Below are 20,889 nucleotides of genomic sequence, written 5' to 3' on the forward strand. Positions count from 1 at the left end.
AGAGGATCCCCCCCCCTTCTTGTTCTGGTGCTGTTTGATGAGCAGGTCTAGTGTTGGCTGGCTAGTATCGTGTGGCCTTAGAGGATCCCCCCTTCTTCTTCTGATGCTGTTTGATGAGCAGGTCTAGTGTTGGCTGGCTAGTGTCGTGTGGCCTTAGAGGATCCCCCCTTCTTCTTCTGGTGCTGTTTGATGAGCAGGTCTAGTGTTGGCTGGCTAGTATCGTATGGCCTTAGAGGATCCCCCCTTCTTCTTCTGGTGCTGTTTGATGAGCAGGTCTAGTGTTGGCTGGCTAGTATCGTGTAGCCTTAGAGGATCCCCCCTTCTTCTCCTGGTGCTGTTTGATGAGCAGGTCTAGTGTTGGCTGGCTAGTATCGTGTGGCCTTAGAGGATCCCCCCTTCTTCTTCTGGTGCTGTTTGATGAGCAGGTCTAGTGTTGGCTGGCTAGTATCGTGTGGCCTTAGAGGATCCCCCCTTCTTCTTCTGGTGCTGTTTGATGAGCAGGTCTAGTGTTGGCTGGCTAGTATCGTGTAGCCTTAGAGGATCCCCCCTTCTTCTTCTGATGCTGTTTGATGAGCAGGTCTAGTGTTGGCTGGCTAGTATCGTGTGGCCTTAGAGGATCCCCCCTTCTTCTTCTGATGCTGTTTGATGAGCAGGTCTAGTGTTGGCTGGCTAGTATCGTGTGGCCTTAGAGGATCCCCCCTTCTTCTCCTGGTGCTGTTTGATGAGCAGGTCTAGTGTTGGCTGGCTAGTATCGTGTGGCCTTAGAGGATCCCCCCTTCTTCTTCTGGTGCTGTTTGATGAGCAGGTCTAGTGTTGGCTGGCTAGTATCGTGTGGCCTTAGAGGATCCCCCCCCCCCTTCTTGTTCTGGTGCTGTTTGATGAGCAGGTCTAGTGTTGGCTGGCTAGTATCGTGTGGCCTTAGAGGATCCCCCCTTCTTCTTCTGATGCTGTTTGATGAGCAGGTCTAGTGTTGGCTGGCTAGTATCGTGTGGCCTTAGAGGATCCCCCTTCTTCTCCTGGTGCTGCTTGATTAGCAGGTCTAGTGTTGGCTGGCTAGTATCGTGTGGCCTTAGAGGATCCCCCCTTCTTCTTCTGATGCTGTTTGATGAGCAGGTCTAGTGTTGGCTGGCTAGTATCGTGTGGCCTTAGAGGATCCCCCTTCTTCTCCTGGTGCTGTTTGATGAGCAGGTCTAGTGTTGGCTGGCTAGTATCGTGTGGCCTTAGAGGATCCCCCTTCTTCTTCTGGTGCTGTTTGATGAGCAGGTCTAGTGTTGGCTGGCTAGTATCGTGTGGCCTTAGAGGATCCCCCCTTCTTCTTCTGATGCTGTTTGATGAGCAGGTCTAGTGTTGGCTGGCTAGTATCGTGTGGCCTTAGAGGATCCCCCCTTCTTCTTCTGATGCTGTTTGATGAGCAGGTCTAGTGTTGGCTGGCTAGTATCGTGTGGCCTTAGAGGATCCCCCCTTCTTCTTCTGGTGCTGTTTGATGAGCAGGTCTAGTGTTGGGTGTTGGCTGGCTAGTATCGTATGGCCTTAGAGGATCCCCCCTTCTTCTTCTGATGCTGTTTGATGAGCAGGTCTAGTGTTGGCTGGCTAGTATCGTGTGGCCTTAGAGGATCCCCCTTCTTCTTCTGATGCTGTTTGATGAGCAGGTCTAGTGTTGGCTGGCTAGTATCGTGTGGCCTTAGAGGATCCCCCCTTCTTCTTCTGGTGCTGTTTGATGAGCAGGTCTAGTGTTGGGTGTTGGCTGGCTAGTATCGTGTGGCCTTAGAGGATCCCCCCTTCTTCTTCTGGTGCTGTTTGATGAGCAGGTCTAGTGTTGGCTGGCTAGTATCGTGTGGCCTTAGAGGATCCCCCGTTCTTCTGGTGCTGTTTGATGAGCAGGTCTAGTGTTGGCTGGCTAGTATCGTGTGGCCTTAGAGGATCCCCCCTTCTTCTTCTGATGCTGTTTGATGAGCAGGTCTAGTGTTGGCTGGCTAGTATCGTGTGGCCTTAGAGGATCCCCCTACTTCTTCTGGTGCTGTTTGATGAGCAGGTCTAGTGTTGGCTGGCTAGTATCGTGTGGCCTTAGAGGATCCCCCCTTCTTCTTCTGGTGCTGTTTGATGAGCAGGTCTAGTGTTGGCTGGCTAGTATCGTGTGGCCTTAGAGGATCCCCCCTTCTTCTTCTGATGCTGTTTGATGAGCAGGTCTAGTGTTGGCTGGCTAGTATCGTGTGGCCTTAGAGGATCCCCCCTTCTTCTTCTGGTGCTGTTTGATGAGCAGGTCTGAGGCCGTCATGCTCCTGGTCTGGTGCTGACCCCCCGGGACGTCCGCCATGGCCTGGTCCAGGTAGTCCATGCCCAGCTCTGTGGGCACGTCCTGGTACTGCTGGTACTCGGAGATCAGGTCCCTCATGCTCTCCTGGGCCTGCACAAAGTCAGACTCCTCCATACCCTCACCTGTGTACCTGCAATGTAGCATGGGTACCTTATGACAGGATGTGCTACCATAGACTACCATAGACAGGATGTGCTACCATAGACTACCATAGACAGGATGTGCTACTATAGACTACAATAGACAGGATGTGCTACCATAGACTACAAGAGACAGGATGTGCTAATATAGGCTACCTCTATAACTCATTGACGGCACACAAACACATATACATCTCCAAATCACCAATAACAGATTAACCAATGGTAACATAAGAGATTGACCAATGGTGACATAACAGATTAACCAATGGTGACATAAGAGATTGACCAATGGTGACATAAGAGATTGACCAATGGTGACATAAGATATTGACCAATGGTGACATAATAGATTGACCAATGGTGACATAATAGATTGAGCCCAAGACTGACCAGTGCAAGAAGGCCCGACGGGCCAGCAGGGAGTGGAACTGGTCCCCGATGCGTCGGATGACCTCCTGGATGGCCGTCGTGTTGCCGATGAAGGTGGCGGCCATCCTGAGCCCGCGGGGCGGGATGTCGCAGATGATGGTCTTGACGTTGTTGGGGACCCACTCGATGAAGTAGGAGCTGTTCTTGGTCTGCACGTTCAGCATCTGCTCGTCCACCTCCTGTTGGTGGCAGCAGGCAAGGTTGGTCTGTCACATACATCAGTCTGATCTGTCGTCATACAAAGTCTGATCTGTTGTCATACAAAGTCTGATCTGTCGTCATACAAAGTCTGATCTGTCGTCATACAAATTCTGATCTGGCATATAAAGTGTGATCTGTCATACAACGTCTGATCTGTCATACAAAGTCTGATCTCTCATACAAAGTCTGGTCTGTCATACAAAATCTGATCTGTCATAACAAAGTCTGATCTGTCATACAAAACCTTACCTTGGTAGACATGCGCCCCCTGAAGACAGCGGCCGCCGTGAGGTAGCGCCCGTGACGCGGGTCGATGGCACACATCATGTTTTTAGCGTCCCACATCTGCTGCGTCAGCTCCGGCACGGAGATGGACTTGTACGGCTGGTTCCCTCGGGCCGTCAGGGGCACGAACCCGGGCACGAAGAAGTGGAGTCTGGGAAACGGCACCATGTTGACCGCCAGCTTGCGCAGGTCTCCATTTAACTGACCGGGGAACCTGCAGGGTGTCAAAAAACTTGAGGGCACCAGACAACATGGGGACAACATGGGGACAACATAGGGACAACATGGGGACAACATGGGGACAACATGGGGACAACATGGGGACAACATGGGGAAAACATAGGGAAACATGGGGACAATATGGGGATTACATGAGGACAACATAGGGAAACATGGGGAAAATATGGGGGCACCAGACAACATGGGGACAATATGGGGGCAACAGACAATATGGGGACAACATGGGGACAACATGAGGACAATATGGGGGCAACAGACAATATGGGGACAACATGGGGACAACATGGGGACAACATGGGGACAACATGGGGACAATATGGGGGCAACAGACAATATGGGGACAACATAGGGAAACATGGGGACAACATGGGGACAACATGAGGACAATATGGGGGCAACAGACAATATGGGGACAACATGGGGACAACATGGGGACAACATGGGGACAACATGGGGACAACATGGGGACAACATAGGGACAACAAGCGGACAACATGGGGACAACATGGGGACAACATAGGGAAAAAATGGGGACAACATGGAGAAACATTGGGACAACATAGGGACAACATGGGGACAACATGTGGACAACATGTGGACAACATGGGGACAACATGGGGACAACATGGGGACAACATAGGGGAAAATGGGGACAATATGGGGACAACATGGGGAAACATGGGGACAACATAGGGACAACATGGGGACAACATAGGGATAACATAGGGACAACATATGGACAACATAGGGACAACATGGGGACAACATGGGGACAACATGTGGACAACATGTGGACAACATAGGGACAACATAGGGACAATATGGGGACAACATAGGGACAACATGGGGACAACATGGGGACAACATGGGGACCAATTGGTGACGCTTTACCTAAAGCTGGTGGTGATACCTTACCTAAAGCTGGTGGTGATACCTTACCTAAAGCTGGTGGTGATAACTTACCTAAAGCTGGTGGTGACACCTTACCTGGTAGTGATACCTTACCTAAAGCTGGTGGTGATACCTTACCTAAAGCTGGTGGTGACACCTTACCTGGTGGTGACACCTTACCTGGTGGTGACACCTTACCTGGTGGTGACACCTTACCTGGTGGTGACACCTTACCTAAAGCTGGTGGTGACACCTTACCTAAAGCTGGTGGTGACACCTTACCTGGTGGTGACACCTTACCTGGTGGTGACACCTTACCTAAAGCTGGTGGTGACACCTTACCTAAAGCTGGTGGAGACACCTTACCTAAAGCTGGTGGTGATACCTTACCTAAAGCTGGTGGTGATACCTTACCTAAAGCTGGTGGTGACACCTTACCTGGTGGTGACACCTTACCTGGTGGTGACACCTTACCTAAAGCTGGTGGTGATACCTTACCTGGTGGTGATACCTTACCTGGTGGTGACACCTTACCTAAAGCTGGTGGTGACACCTTACCTGGTGGTGACACCTTACCTAAAGCTGGTGGTGATAGCTTACCTAAAGCTGGTGGTGACACCTTACCTAAAGCTGGTGGTGACACCTTACCTGGTGGTGATACCTTACCTGGTGGTGACACCTTACCTAAAGCTGGTGGTGACACCTTACCTAAAGCTGGTGGTGACACCTTACCTAAAGCTGGTGGTGATACCTTACCTAAAGCTGGTGGTGACACCTTACCTGGTGGTGACACCTTACCTGGTGGTGACACCTTACCTAAAGCTGGTGGTGACACCTTACCTGGTGGTGATAGCTTACCTAAAGCTGGTGGTGACACCTTACCTAAAGCTGGTGGTGACACCTTACCTAAAGCTGGTGGTGATACCTTACCTGGTGGTGATAGCTTACCTAAAGCTGGTGGTGACACCTTACCTAAAGCTGGTGGTGATACCTTACCTGGTGGTGATAGCTTACCTAAAGCTGGTGGTGACACCTTACCTAAAGCTGGTGGTGATACCTTACCTGGTGGTGACACCTTACCTTAAGCTGGTGGTGACACCTTACCTAAAGCTGGTGGTGATACCTTACCTGGTGGTGACACCTTACCTTAAGCTGGTGGTGACACCTTACCTAAAGCTGGTGGTGACACCTTACCTAAAGCTGGTGGTGATACCTTACCTAAAGCTGGTGGTGATACCTTACCTAAAGCTGGTGGTGACACCTTACCTAAAGCTGGTGGTGACACCTTACCTAAAGCTGGTGGTGACACCTTACCTAAAGCTGGTGGTGATGCCGGACATGACGCAGGAGACGAGGTGGTTGAGGTCGCCGTATGCCGGGGCCGAGAGCTTGAGCGTGCGGTAACAGATGTCGTACAGCGCCTCGTTGTCCAGCATGTAGGTGTGCTCGGTGCACGACATGATGGTGTTGAGCGAGAGGATGGCGTTGTAAGGCTCCACCACCACCTCGGATACCTGCCCGTCGGACAATGAGGCTCGGTGTAACGGTCATATAGAGACAAGGGTCAATGTGACCCACGGACAAGACACGGGTCAATGTGACCCACGGACAAGACACGGGTCAATGTGACCCACGGACAAGACACGGGTCATTGTGACACAAGTTGACCTCTGACCTTGGGGGAGGGTAGAACAGCGAAGGAGCAGAACATCCTGTCAGGGAACTCCTCCTTCAGCCTCAACAGCAGCAGACAGCCCAGTCCGCCGCCAGTGCCGCCCCCTAGGGCGTGGACCATCTGGGGAGCAGAGGGTCAAGGTCAGATTGGCCAGAATCGTGCTCGTTCTTCTGGTCAGATTACCTTAACACTGCCCTTACACTTGCGACAAGTAAAAAAAAAAACTCGCAGCCATTGAGAATACAGGAGCTGACGCCGCTATTTAGTTGTTTTATTTTCTATTTTTCAGTGGTTCATAATTTGTGAATTCGACACGTCCAAAGCTGCGACTGAAAATACTTTGCTTTAAACACTTTAAACACAGTTTACACGACAATGAAAAGATCAAGCAGAACTTATTACCTCCCCTTAGTTTCAAATCGTTTTAAAAGTAAATTATCTGCCCCTATTAGTCGTGACTAATTCGACCAGACACTACGATTGTAAACAGCTCACCAGACCGGTAGGGGTGGGGGTGCTAGCGATATGGTTTGTTGAGCTTACGTCTTGGTGTCCCGCATGGTCCCTCCATGAAGAGAATTATATATACAAGCTGACCCGCGACCTTGCATACGCCGCTATTTAGTTTAATTCCTATTTTAAGTAATTGATAATTTGTGAATTCGACACTACCAATGCTGTGACTGAAAATACTTTGCTTTAAAACACTCAGTAGCTAGTGAAGGACGATTATCCTCACCCTCACTTACCACCCCCACCCCCCGCCTCCGTGAAAGCAGCCGTCTGTGACGACAGTTTACAGACGACAATGAAAAGAGCAAGAACATATTATTACCTCCCCTTATTTTCAAATAGTTTGAAAACTAAATTATCTGCCCCTGATAGCCGTCACTACGATTGTAAACAGCTCACCAGACTCGTGGGGTGGGGGTGGTGGCGATATGGTCTGTTAAGCTTACGTCTTGGTGGTGTCTCGCATGGTCCCCACGTAGAGAATTATATATATATATATATATATATATATATATATATATATATATATATATATATATATATATATATATATATATATATATATATATATATATATATATATATATCATGTAAGATATACCATGTAAGAGTCAGACCTGAAAGCCCTGGAGACAGTCACACGACTCCGCCTCCCGTCTGGCGATGTCACAGATCGTGTTCGCCAGTTCGGCGCCGTCAGTGAAGAAACCTGAAACAGGCGACAGGCACTTACATTTCACCCACAAACCCGTGTCCTGACCCACAAACCCGTGTCCTATAGCTGACCCCTAACTGACCCACAAACCCATGTCCTATAGCTGACCCACAAACCGTGTTCTGACCCACAAACCCATGTCCTATAACTTACCCACAAACCATTGTCCTATAACTGACCCACAAACCCATGTCCTATAGCTGACCCACAAACCCATGTCCTATAGCTGACCCACACACCCATGTCCTATAGCTGACCCACAAACCCATGTCCTATAACTGACCCACAAACCCATGTCCTATAGCTGACCCACAAATCCATGTCCTATAACTTACCCACAAACCATTGTCCTATAACTGACCCACAAACCCATGTCCTATAGCTGACCCCTAACTGACCCACCTTTGGCCCAGTTATTGCTGCAGCCAAACTTGCCGAAGACGAAGTTGTCAGGACGGAAGATCTGACCAAACGGCCCTCCACGGACACTGTCCAGCACTCCAGGTTCAAGGTCAACTAGGATGGCGCGAGGCACGAACTTGCCGCCTGCTCGAGATGGTCGGGTCAAGTGGGGTCAAGTAGGGTCAAGTAGGGTCAAGTGGGGTCAAGTGGGGTCAAGTAGGGTCAAGTGGGGTTATGTCGGGTCAAGTAGGGTTATGTCGGGTCAAGTAGGGTTATGTCGGGTCAAGTAGGGTTATGTCGGGTCAAGTAGGATTATGTCGGGTCAAGTAGGATTATGTCGGGTCAAGTAGGGTCAAGTGGGGTCAAGTAGGGTCAAGTGGGGTTATGTCGGGTCAAGTGGGGTCAAGTAGGGTCAAGTGGGGTTATGTCGGGTCAAGTAGGGTTATGTCGGGTCAAGTAGGATTATGTCGGGTCAAGTAGGGTCAAGTGGGGTCAAGTAGGGTCAAGTGGGGTTATGTCGGGTCAAGTGGGGTCAAGTAGGGTCAAGTGGGGTTATGTCGGGTCAAGTAGAGTTATGTCGGGTCAAGGGGTGTTATGTCGGGTCAAGGGGTGTTATGTCGGGTCAAGTAGGATCAAGTAGGGTCAAGTGGGATTATGTCGGGTCAAGTGGGGTCAAGTAGGGTTATGTCGGGTCAAGTAGGGTTATGTCGGGTCAAGTAGGGTTATGTCGGGTCAAGTAGGGTTATGTCGGGTCAAGTAGGGTTATGTCGGGTCAAGTAGGGTTATGTCGGGTCAAGTAGGATTATGTCGGGTCAAGTAGGGTCAAGTAGGGTTATGTCGGGTCAAGTAGGATTATGTCGGGTCAAGTAAGGTTAAGTCGGGTCAAGTAGGGTCAAGTGGGGTTTTGTCGGGTCAAGTAGAGTTATGTCGGGTCAAGTGGGGTTTTGTCGGGTCAAGTAGAGTTATGTCGGGTCAAGTGGGGTTATGTCGGGTCAAGTAGGGTCAAGTGGGGTTTTGTCGGGTCAAGTAGAGTTATGTCGGGTCAAGTGGGATCAAGTAGGGTCAAGTAGGGTTATGTCGGGTCAAGTAGGGTCAAGTAGGGTTATGTCGGGTCAAGTAGAGTTATGTCGGGTCAAGTAGGGTTATGTCTGGTCAAGTAGGGTCAAGTGGGGTTATGTCGGGTCAAGTAGAATTATGTCGGTTTCATTTTTTTCTTAAAAAGAGCAATAATACATTACATATATAACTTAGCGAGCACTAGAAGACAGCAAGAAAACTTTCAAGCGATCCTCTCATAGCGTGGCCCTTCTTTGTCCTAATAGATGTTGACAGGTTGCCCTAACCCACACAACACACTGACCATAGCCCACACAACACACTGACCATAGCACACACAACACACTGACCATAGCCCACACAACACACTGACCATAGCCCACACAACACACTGACCATAGCACACACAACACACTGACCATAGCCCACACAACACACTGACCATAGCCCACACAACACACTGACCATAGCCCACACAACACACTGACCATAGCCCACACAACACACTGACCACAGCCCACACAACACACTGACCATAGCCCACACAACACACTGACCATAGCACACACAACACACTGACCATAGCCCACACAACACACTGACCATAGCCCACACAACACACTGACCATAGCCCACACAACACACTGACCATAGCCCACACAACACACTAACCATAGCCCACACAACACACTGACCATAGCCCACACAACACACTGACCATAGCCCACACAACACACTGACCATAGCCCACACAACACACTGACCATAGCCCACACAACACACTGACCATAGCCCACACAACACACTGACCATAGCCCACACAACACACTGACCATAGCCCACACAACACACTAACCATAGCCCACACAACACACTGACCATAGCCTACACAACATACAAGACAAGGCAAAAGGTCACATGACCTGAGACAACTGACCAGTAGCCTCGTTGTAGTAGACGTTGATCCTCTCTAGCTGCAGGTCAGATTCTCCGTGGAAAGTTCCAGTCGGGTCTACGCCATGCTCGTCGCTGGCCACCTCCCAGAACTGTGGGGGACACAGGTGTCAGTCACAGGTGTCAGTCACAGGTGTCAGTCACAGGTGTCAGTCACAGGTGTCAGTCACAGGTGTCAGTCACAGGTGTTAGGTACAGGTGTCAGTCACAGGTGTGAGTCACAGGTGTCAGTCACAGGTGTCAGTCACAGGTGTGAGTCACAGGTGTCAGTTACAGGTGTCAGCCACAGGTGTTAGGTACAGGAGTCAGTTACATGTGTTAGTCACAGGAGTCAGTTACAGGTGACAGTCACAGGTGTCAGTTGCAGGTGACAGTCACAGGTGTCAGGTATATGGGTCAGCCACAGATGTCAGTCACATGAGTCAGTCAAAGGTGTCAGGTACAGGTGTCAGTCACAGGTGTTAGTCACAGGTGTCAGTCACAGGTGTCAGTCACAGGAGTCAGCCACAGTGTCAGGTACAGGTGTTAGTCACAGGTGTCAGTCACAGGTGTCAGTCACAGGTGTCAGTCACAGTGTCAGGTACAGGTGTCAGGTACAGGTGTAAGACACACGACGTGGGTATAGGACTACTAAACTATAGGACTCATAGCAGAGACACATTGACAGACGCATATGAAAGAAAGTTTATGAAATCTAGAGCCAATACTCTACTGTACCTGCCCTATTGACCTACATGTCAGAGCAAGAACAACACCAACCTTTGACCCAATATGGTTCCCGCAGCCACCAAGCTGAAGATGCACAATTTCCCGCATCCTGACGCTTACCCTGACGCTTACCCTGACGCTAACCCCCCGCCTGGCCCAGCTACTTTTTGTTTACAACATGGCGGCCTGTGATGGCATTTCCGGTTTCATCAAATCTTTGTTTCCGGTTTCATCAAATCTTTGCTTTTGGTGCCAAATTCTATACCTGGTATTTTTATACTACAACTTTCGCAACTTCTATTACGGTTTGTACAAAATACAGACATTAATGATGTGTGTACAAGATACATACATTAATGATGTGTGTACAAGATACATACATTAATGACGTGTGTACAAGATACAAGAGACAATAGTCTACCCCTTATTTCCATCAGTGGACGTGGTGTGAACACGACTCACCTCGCCTCGGTCACATGACTGAATGAGCGATGTTTTTGTTGTTGGATACAGGCTAGTAATCTTTATGTTTATTTGTGATATCTAGTTAAACTACAAGATACCAATCCTTGGGAACAAAATGACATGGAAAGTCAAAACAAGATGACAACATTTTCCGATAACCGGAAGTGGAACTTATTCGACTATCAATGTTTCAAAAGCCCATAATTTGAGAACTGTTTAAGTTATATGAACGAGATTTCTTCTATAAGTAAAAGATCTAATTCTCTGCCATCTGTCAAATATTGAATAATTTCCGTGTACCGGAAGTAGTAATTTACGCTATTTCCGATTTCCCAAACAAATAATTTGAATTTATAAAGTACTAATATTCCGCACTATTATACAGATATTGTTCATTTGCCGTTCATTTGGTGCGCAATTCTTCTTTTCTACGATATTCTATTCTATATTTAAAAGTTTAAGTAATTAAAATTTGATTTAAAATTATGCCATTGCCATTATCCCGAGTTGCCATCCCCCGTAGTGTTATATAACAATGCTCGAGAAAGTTTAGGGGTGATCACTCTCGTCTTATTTGTACTGATATTGGTCAAGGGGGAGCGGCAAGTCAAGAAAAAGGCGCCATATATATATATATATATATATATATATATATATATATATATATAATCATTGTTTCACTTGGGGTAAAATACATTCGAACAGTGCTGTGTAGTAAACAAAAGAACAAAACATCATGTAGGCCGACACATTTAATTGTAACTGTCAAATTTAACCAGATCAATAATTACTTCACTATTTAATATAGATTCCAGAAGTATTACTATTCGATTTACAAAATAGGTTGTGTACGAACAGAGTCTAATATATTTTCAACATAAATGCTAAAACAACACAGCATAAGGAAAGTTTGTCAAAGCAGAGTTGGTATAAAACCGCGCTTTTAAAATCACAGAAAACTACAACTTATAAGGGGAATATTCTGAACAATAGCCCAAAGTATAATTATCATTTAACTAAATTATTGGTCTTGCATATCAGATCTTTACATTTTTGAATTAGCTTTAAAGATTTCTGTTTGAGGCAGTTTTACTCTTATCCACAGTGTTTTTATATCCTTAAACTAAATTTACACGAGGCAGTGTTTCTTCCAGACTTTTTTCTCCAGGGGGGGGGGGGGGACGGACTTGAAACTTTCGGGGGGAGGGGGCGGTAGACTTTCTTCGGGGGGGGGGGGGGGCGGACACTGTTAAAAGTATATGTTTTCTATATAAATTATATAAATTTCATTTCTTTCGGAGGGGGGGGGGGGGAGGCGGTAGAATTTTTTCGGGGGGGGGGGGGGGGTTATTCCCCCCCCCCCGAAGAGATGCCTGGAAGAAACTCTGACCCGAGGTACTTAAGTATATGTTCGTTAGGTACATCTGTACGTGCTGATCTTCTTCAGGTACATCTGTACGTGCTGATTTTCTTGAAGCAAAATCGTACTCTACTGGGCACACTTTAGGTAAACAATTATCCTACGTTTCTAGACTGATCTTAAAATGCAACGATAATAGGCCTCCAGCATACATAATAGATAGCTGAATTGAGCCTCCAGCATAAATGATAGATAGCTGAATTGAGCCTCCAGCATACATAATAGATAGCTGAATTGAGCCTCCAGCATAAATGATAGATAGCTGAATTGAGCCTCCAACATAAATGATAGATAGCTGAATTGAGCCTCCAGCATAAATGGTAGATAGCTGAATTGAGCCTCCAACATAAATGATAGATAGCTGAATTGAGCCTCCAACATAAATGATAGATAGCTGAATTGAGCCTCCAGCATAAATGGTAGATAGCTGAATTGAGCCTCCAGCATAAATGGTAGATAGCTGAATTGAGCCTCCAACATAAATGATAGATAGCTGAATTGAGCCTCCAACATAAATGATAGATAGCTGAATTGAGCCTCCAGCATAAATGGTAGATAGCTGAATTGAGCCTCCAGCATAAATGATAGATACCTGAATTGAGCCTAAAGCATAAATGATAGATAACTGAATTGAGCCTCCAGCATAAATGATAGATAGCTGAATTGAGCCCCCAGCATAAATAATAGATAGCTGAATTGAGCCTCCAGCATAAATGATAGATAGCTGAATTGAGCCTCCAGCATAAATGGTAGATAGCTGAATTGAGCCTCCAGCATAAATGATAGCTGAATTGAGCCTCCAGCATAAATGATAGATAGCTGAATTGAGCTAGATAACTCAAGCAAAGACCACAATTGTGAATTAGATCAATCTGTACGTGGTTGGCGGTCTATATACAGCACGAATTACACAAACAGCAGATGTACAGGCGTTAAAGTTGACAGACATTGTGACAAAAAGCGCCGCGCACAAGCCTAACGCCTCGGTAGGCGCCTATCTTCTTCTTCTTCGTTCTTAATTTTAGTCTAGAAAGGATTCCCTCCAACACAATTATGTATATGTGTCAACTGGTATACGTGTCAACTGGTTATGCGCCAATGAGGCCATTCTGGAAGAAACACTGACAATGAGCTTTACCGACTCGACCACTCCGACCCCTTTAGGCGCCGATAAGTAAGACAAGAAGTAGGCTATAGATGTAATTGCGATGAGTTATTAAAAATGTGATGTTTAGGGTACATAACATGACCGTCTTTTAATTCATAGATTCGGTAATGTTTTGCTGTTGTTGTTTGGTGGGGTTGTTTTATTATTTTTTGTTTTTTTGTGTATTGCGGATCTTGTTTTAAATTTTAATTAATTTTAATTAATTAATCTCCGAAAAAAGCTCCACTATCCTTAAAATGCCCCCCCCCCCCCCCCCCCCCAGCGTACGCTACTGACACAGATAACTTTTAAAACAAGGAAGATCGTGTCACTGTTAATAAATTGTCTAAAATCGTTGGCCCAACCCAAAATATCAACTCTTTATCTGATAGGGCACATTGAATTATTTTATTCAGATCTGATAGGGCACAATGAATTATTTTATTCAGATCTGATAGGGCACAATGAATTATTTTATTCAGATCTGATAGGGCACATTATATTATTTATTTAGATCGGATAGGGCACATTGAATTATTTTATTCAGATCTGATAGGGCACAATGAATTATTTTATTCAGATCTGATAGGGCACATTATATTATTTATTTAGATCGGATAGGGCACATTGAATTATTTTATTCAGATCTGATAGGGCACATTATATTATTATTTATTTAGATCGGATAGGGCACATTGAATTATTTTATTCAGATCTGATTGGGCACATTATATTATTATTTATTTAGATCGGATAGGGCACATTGAATTATTTTATTCAGATTGATCGGGTACATAGAATCGTATTAAGTTTTTGGTCGATGAAAAGAATGTATTTTGGGACGTTTTTTGGCCCACAAAACTGATGGTACTGTTGCGTCGATTCCAGCTATCGATACACGATTTACGTTAACACGAACGTACATACGCCCTGAACCCATCTCACGTGTATCGAAACAACTAAGCAGCACTTGCGTATCGATACTAGTAAGCAGTACACGCAGCACTGTAGTATCGATTGGAGGGCGGGAATCGATTGATCTAAAAGAAGCAGCACATACTGGTAGCATATAGGTAGCAGGGTCTGACCTGTAGCCACACATGCCGGTAGCAGGACCTGTAGCCACACATGCAGGTAGCAGGACCTGTAGCCACACATGCAGGTAGCAAGACCTGTAGCCACACATGCAAGTAGCAGGACCTGTAGCCACACATGCAGGTAACAGGACCTGTAGCCACACATGCAGGTAGCAGGGTCTGACCTGTAGCCACACATGCAGGTAGCAGGATCTGTAGCCACACATGCAGGTAGCAAGACCTGTAGCCACACATGCAAGTAGCAGGACCTGTAGCCACACATGCAGGTAACAGGACCTGTAGCCACACATGCAGGTAGCAGGGTCTGACCTGTAGCCACACATGCAAGTAGCAGGACCTGTAGCCACACATGCAGGTAACAGGACCTGTAGCCACACATGCAGGTAGCAGGACCTGTAGCCACACATGCAGGTAGCAGGGTCTGACCTGTAGCCACACATGCAGGTAGCAGGGTCTGACCTGTAGCCACACATGCAGGTAGCAGGGTCTGACCTGTAGCCACACATGCAGGTAGCAGGACCTGTAGCCACACATGCAGGTAGCAGGACCTGTAGCCAGACATGCAGGTAGCAGGGTCTGACCTGTAGCCACACATGCAGGTAGCAGGACCTGTAGCCACACATGCAGGTAGCAGGACCTGTAGCCACACATGCAGGTAGCAGGGTCTGACCTGTAGCCACACATGCAGGTAGCAGGGTCTGACCTGTAGTCACACATGCAGGTAGCAGGATCTGTAGCCACACATGCAGGTAGCAGGACCTGACCTGTAGCCACACATGCAGGTAGCAGGGTCTGAACCTGTAGCCACACATGCAGGTAACAGGACCTGTAGCCACACATGCAGGTAGCAGGGTCTGAACTGTAGCCACACATGCAAGTAGCAGGACCTGTAGCCACACATGCAAGTAGCAGGACCTGTAGCCACACATGCAGGTAGCAGGGTCTGACCTGTAGCCACACATGCAGGTAGCAGGACCTGTAGCCACACATGCAGGTAGCAGGACCTGTAGCCACACATGCAGGTAGCAGGACCTGACCTGTAGCCACACATGCAGGTAGCAGGGTCTGAACCTGTAGCCACACATGCAGGTAACAGGACCTGTAGCCACACATGCAGGTAGCAGGACCTGTAGCCACACATGCAAGTAGCAGGACCTGTAGCCACACATGCAGGTAGCAGGGTCTGACCTGTAGCCACACATGCAGGTAGCAGGACCTGTAGCCACACATGCAGGTAGCAGGGTCTGACCTGTAGCCACACATGCAGGTAGCAGGGTCTGACCTGTAGCCACACATGCAGGTAGCAGGGTCTGACCTGTAGCCACACATGCAGGTAGCAGGGTCTGACCTGTAGCCACACATGCAGGTAGCAGGACCTGTAGCCACACATGCAGGTAGCAGGGTCTGAACTTTAGCCACACATGCAGGTAGCAGGACCTGTAGCCACACATGCCGGTAGCAGGACCTGTAGCCACACATGCAGGTAGCAGGGTCTGAACTTTAGCCACACATGCAGGTAGCAGGACCTGACCTGTAGCCACACATGCAGGTAGCAGGGTCTGACCTGTAGCCACACATGCAGGTAGCAGGGTCTGTAGCCACACATGCAGGTGGCAGGACCTGACCTGTAGCCACACATGCAGGTAGCAGGGTCTGACCTGTAGCCACACATGCAGGTAGCAGGATCTGTAGCCACACATGCAGGTAGCAGGACCTGACCTGTAGCCACACATGCAGGTAGCAGGACCTGTAGCCACACATGCAGGTAGCAGGGTCTGTAGCCACACATGCAGGTAGCAGGGTCTGACCTGTAGCCACACATGCAGGTAGCAGGATCTGTAGCCACACATGCAGGTAGCAGGGTCTGAACTGTAGCCACACATGCAAGTAGCAGGACCTGTAGCCACACATGCAGGTAGCAGGGTCTGACCTGTAGCCACACATGCAGGTAGCAGGACCTGTAGCCACACATGCAGGTAGCAGGGTCTGACCTGTAGCCACACATGCAGGTAGCAGGACCTGTAGCCACACATGCAGGTAGCAGGACCTGTAGCCACACATGCAGGTAGCAGGGTCTGACCTGTAGCCACACATGCAGGTAGCAGGACCTGTAGCCACACATGCAGGTAGCAGGGTCTAGACTCGTATGTAGCCATTGACTGGTAGCTAGCCGTCAGTGTTTACCGCGCATATCAGCGGCATGAAGAAACTGCACGGTATTGTGCCACACGGCACGGTATTGTGCCACACGGCACGGTATTGTGCCACACGGCACGGTATTGTGCCACACGGCACGGTATTGTGCCACACGGCACGGTATTGTGCCACACGGCACGGTATTGTGCCACATAGCACGGTACCGCAGTAGAAACTCCCATTCAGCTAAACTTGTAAAGCATTTTACACACCTAGGCTAACGAACTGATGTCGGCCTATCTACTGTGTCACTGACCCCCCCCCCTCCCCCAACACACACAGCATTAGTAAGTGTGTTGCATACAGCATTTGGTAAACATTGTTTTCATAAGATGGTAAAAATATGCTACTTCTTGATAGCCTAGATCTATATCAACTTTCACATTGTCGTCAGTGTGTAGCAAGGAGTGTGTTTATCCGCCATTGTGGCGTGTGATCACGGTAGAACACGACACGACTTGGCCTATTAGCTACAAAAACAAGGCAACACGGAAACCTACTGCCCTAGGCGACCGAAGAGAAACCTACCACCCCTGACGTCCCACCCAACAAAAACCTACCACCCCTGACGTCCCACCCAACAAAAACCTACCACCCCTGACGTCCCACCCAACAAAAACCTACCACCCAACAAAAACCTACCACACAACAAAACCTACCACCCAACAAAAACCTACCACCCAACAAAAACCTACCACCCAACAAAAACCTACCACCCAACAATACCTACCACCCCTGACGTCCCACCCAACAAAAACCTACCACCCCTGACGTCCCACCCAACAAAAACCTACCACCCCTGACGTCCCACCCAACTAAAAACCTACCACCCCTGACGTCCCACCCAACAAAAACCTACCACCCCCACCCCTGACGTCCAACCCAACAAAAAACTACCACCCCTGACGTCCCACCCAACAAAAACCTACCACCCCTGACGTCCCACCCAACAAAAACCTACCACCCAACAAAAACCTACCACCCAACAAAACCTACCACCCCTGACGTCCCACCCAACAAAACCTACCACCCCTGACGTCCTACCCAACAAAAACCTACCACCCCTGACGTCCCACCCAACAAAAACCTACCACCCAACAAAAACCTACCACCCAACAAAAACCTACCACCCAACAAAAACCTACCACCCCTGACGTCCCACCCAACAAAAACCTACCACCCCTGACGTCCCACCCAACAAACACCTACCACCCAACAAAAACCTACCACCCCTGACGTCCCACCCAACAAAAACCTACCACCCCTGACGTCCCACTCAACTAAAAACCTACCACCCCTGACGTCCCACCCAACAAAAACCTACCACCCCTGACGTCCCACCCAACAAAAACCTACCACCCAACAAAAACCTACCACCTCTGACGTCCCACCCAACTAAAAACCTACCACCCAACATAAACCTACCACCCAACAAAACCTACCACCCCTGACGTCCCACCCAACAAAAACCTACCACCTCTGACGTCCCACCCAACAAAAACCTACCACCCCTGACGTCCCACCCAACAAAAACCTACCACCCCTGACGTCCCACCCAACAAAAACCTACCACCCCTGACGTCCCACCCAATAAAAACCTACCACCCCTGACGTCCCACCCAACTAAAAACCTACCACCCCTGACGTCCCACCCAACAAAAACCTACCACCCCTGACGTCCCACCCAACAAAAACCTACCACCCCTGACGTCCCATCCAACAAAAACCTACCACCCCTGACGTCCCACCCAACAAAAACCTACCACCCAACAAAAACCTACCACCCCTGACGTCCCACCCAACAAAAACCTACCACCCCTGACGTCCCACCCAACAAAAACCTACCACCCAACAAAAACCTACCACCCCTGACGTCCCACCCAACAAAAACCTACCACCCCTGACGTCCCACCCAACAAAAACCTACCACCCAACAAAACCTACCACCCCTGACGTCCCACCCAACAAAAACCTACCACCCCTGACGTCCCACCCAACAAAAACCTACCACCCCTGACGTCCCACCCAACAAAAACCTACCACCCAACAAAAACCTACCACCCAACAAAACCTACCACCCCTGACGTCCCACCCAACAAAAACCTACCACCCCTGACGTCCCACCCAACAAAAACCTACCACCCCTGACGTCCCACCCAACAAAAACCTACCACCCCTGACGTCCCACCTAACAAAAACCTACCACCCAACAAAACCTACCACCCCTGACGTCCCACCCAATAAAAACCTACCACCCCTGACGTCCCACCCAACAAAAACCTACCACTCTGACGTCCCACCCAACAAAAACCTACCACCCCTGACGTCCCACCCAACAAAAACCTACCGCCCCTGACGTCCCACCCAACAAAAACCTACCACCCCTGACGTCCCACCCAACAAAAACCTACCACCCCTGACGTCCCACCCAACAAAAACCTACCACCCGTCCCACTCAACAAAAACCTACCACCCCTGACGTCCCACCCAACAAAAACCTACCACCCAACAAAACCTACCACCCCTGACGTCCCACCCAATAAAAACCTACCACCCCTGACGTCCCACCCAACAAAAACCTACCACCCCTGACGTCCCACGCAACAAAAACCTACCACCCCTGACGTCCCACCCAACAAAAACCTACCACCCCTGACGTCCCACCCAACAAAAACCTACCACCCGTCCCACCCAATAAAAAGCTACCACCCCTGACGTCCCACCCAACAAAAACCTACCACCCCTGACGTCCCACCCAACAAAAACCTACCACCCAACAAAACCTACCACCCCTGACGACCCACCCAATAAAAACCTACCACCCCTGACGTCCCACCCAACAAAAACCTACCACCCGTCCCACTCAACAAAAACCTACCACCCCTGACGTCCCACCCAACAAAAACCTACCACCCAACAAAAACCTACCACCCCTGACGTCCCACCCAACAAAAACCTACCACCCCTGACGTCCCACCCAACAAAAACCTACCACCCCTGACGTCCAACCCAACAAAAACCTACCACCCCCTCCCCTGACGTCCAAATACCACGCTATAGATTTCACCATGAGGCCTACGTAACCCACCCCTCCCTATCCTACAGTTGTCAAAGCTAATCAGCCTCAAATCTGGCCAGTTCAAGACAACATTGATTTCCTAATGCAGACCATTTGATCTCTACACCAGGTTTCATTTGTTTCTTACCTTACATGCTGTCATGTTTGTAGTGCTGTGAGGCTATTCTGTGGTACCTACTAGTTTGTAGTGCTGTGAGGCTATTGTGTGAGGCTATTCTGTGGTACCTACTAGTTTGTAGTGCTGTGAGGCTATTGTGTGAGGCTATTCTGTGGTACCTACTAGTTTGTAGTGCTGTGAGGCTATTCTGTGGTACCTACAAGTTTGTAGTACTGTGAGGCTATTCTGTGGTATCTACAAGTTTGTAGTGCTGTGAGGCTATTCTGTGGTGCCTACATGTTTGTAGTACTGTGAGGCTATTCTGTGGTACCTACTAGTTTGTAGTACTGTGAGACTATTCTGTGGTACCTACTAGTTTGTAGTACTGTGAGGCTATTCTGTGGTACCTACTAGTTTGTAGTGCTGTGAGGCTATTCTGTGGTACCTACTAGTTTGTAGTGCTGTGAGGCTATTCTGTGGTACCTACTAGTTTGTAGTACTGTGAGGCTATTCTGTGGTACCTACTAGTTTGTAGTACTGTGAGGCTATTCTGTGGTACCTACTAGTTTGTAGTACTGTGAGGCAATTCTGTGGTACCTACTAGTTTGTAGTACTGTGAGGCTATTCTGTGGTACCTACTAGTTTGTAGTACTGTGAGGCTATTCTGTGGTACCTACTAGTTTGTAGTACTGTGAGGCAATTCTGTGGTACCTACTAGTTTGTAGTACTGTGAGGCTATTCTGTGGTACCTACTAGTTTGTAGTACTGTGAGGCTATTCTGTGGTACCTACGAGTTGGTAGTACTGGCTATTGTACATTATACCCCAACAGATGATCTTACACTGAACAAATAGGATAGCAG

At 48.4% G+C, this 20,889-nt stretch overlaps 1 protein-coding gene across 1 annotated transcript; it reads right to left on the reverse strand.

Moving 5' to 3' along the window:
• Positions 1-1,041: 1,041 nt before the first annotated feature.
• Positions 1,042-10,705, reverse strand: LOC131955844 (tubulin beta-4A chain). Its single transcript, XM_059320129.1, has 9 exons — positions 10,578-10,705; positions 9,802-9,910; positions 7,809-7,952; positions 7,309-7,400; positions 6,179-6,298; positions 5,818-6,017; positions 3,337-3,586; positions 2,848-3,065; positions 1,042-2,444 (listed from the first exon to the last, which is right to left on the reverse strand). The coding sequence occupies exons 1-9, from the start codon at positions 10,632-10,634 to the stop codon at positions 2,201-2,203; spliced, it is 1,434 nt and encodes a 477-aa protein (XP_059176112.1). The 5' UTR covers positions 10,635-10,705; the 3' UTR covers positions 1,042-2,200.
• Between the last annotated feature and the right edge of the window lie 10,184 nt (positions 10,706-20,889).

Source organism: Physella acuta, unplaced genomic scaffold (genome assembly GCF_028476545.2).
Source record: "Physella acuta isolate Inbredline_101_S28 unplaced genomic scaffold, ASM2847654v3 ptg000079l, whole genome shotgun sequence".
NCBI classification, from domain to species: domain Eukaryota; kingdom Metazoa; phylum Mollusca; class Gastropoda; family Physidae; genus Physella; species Physella acuta.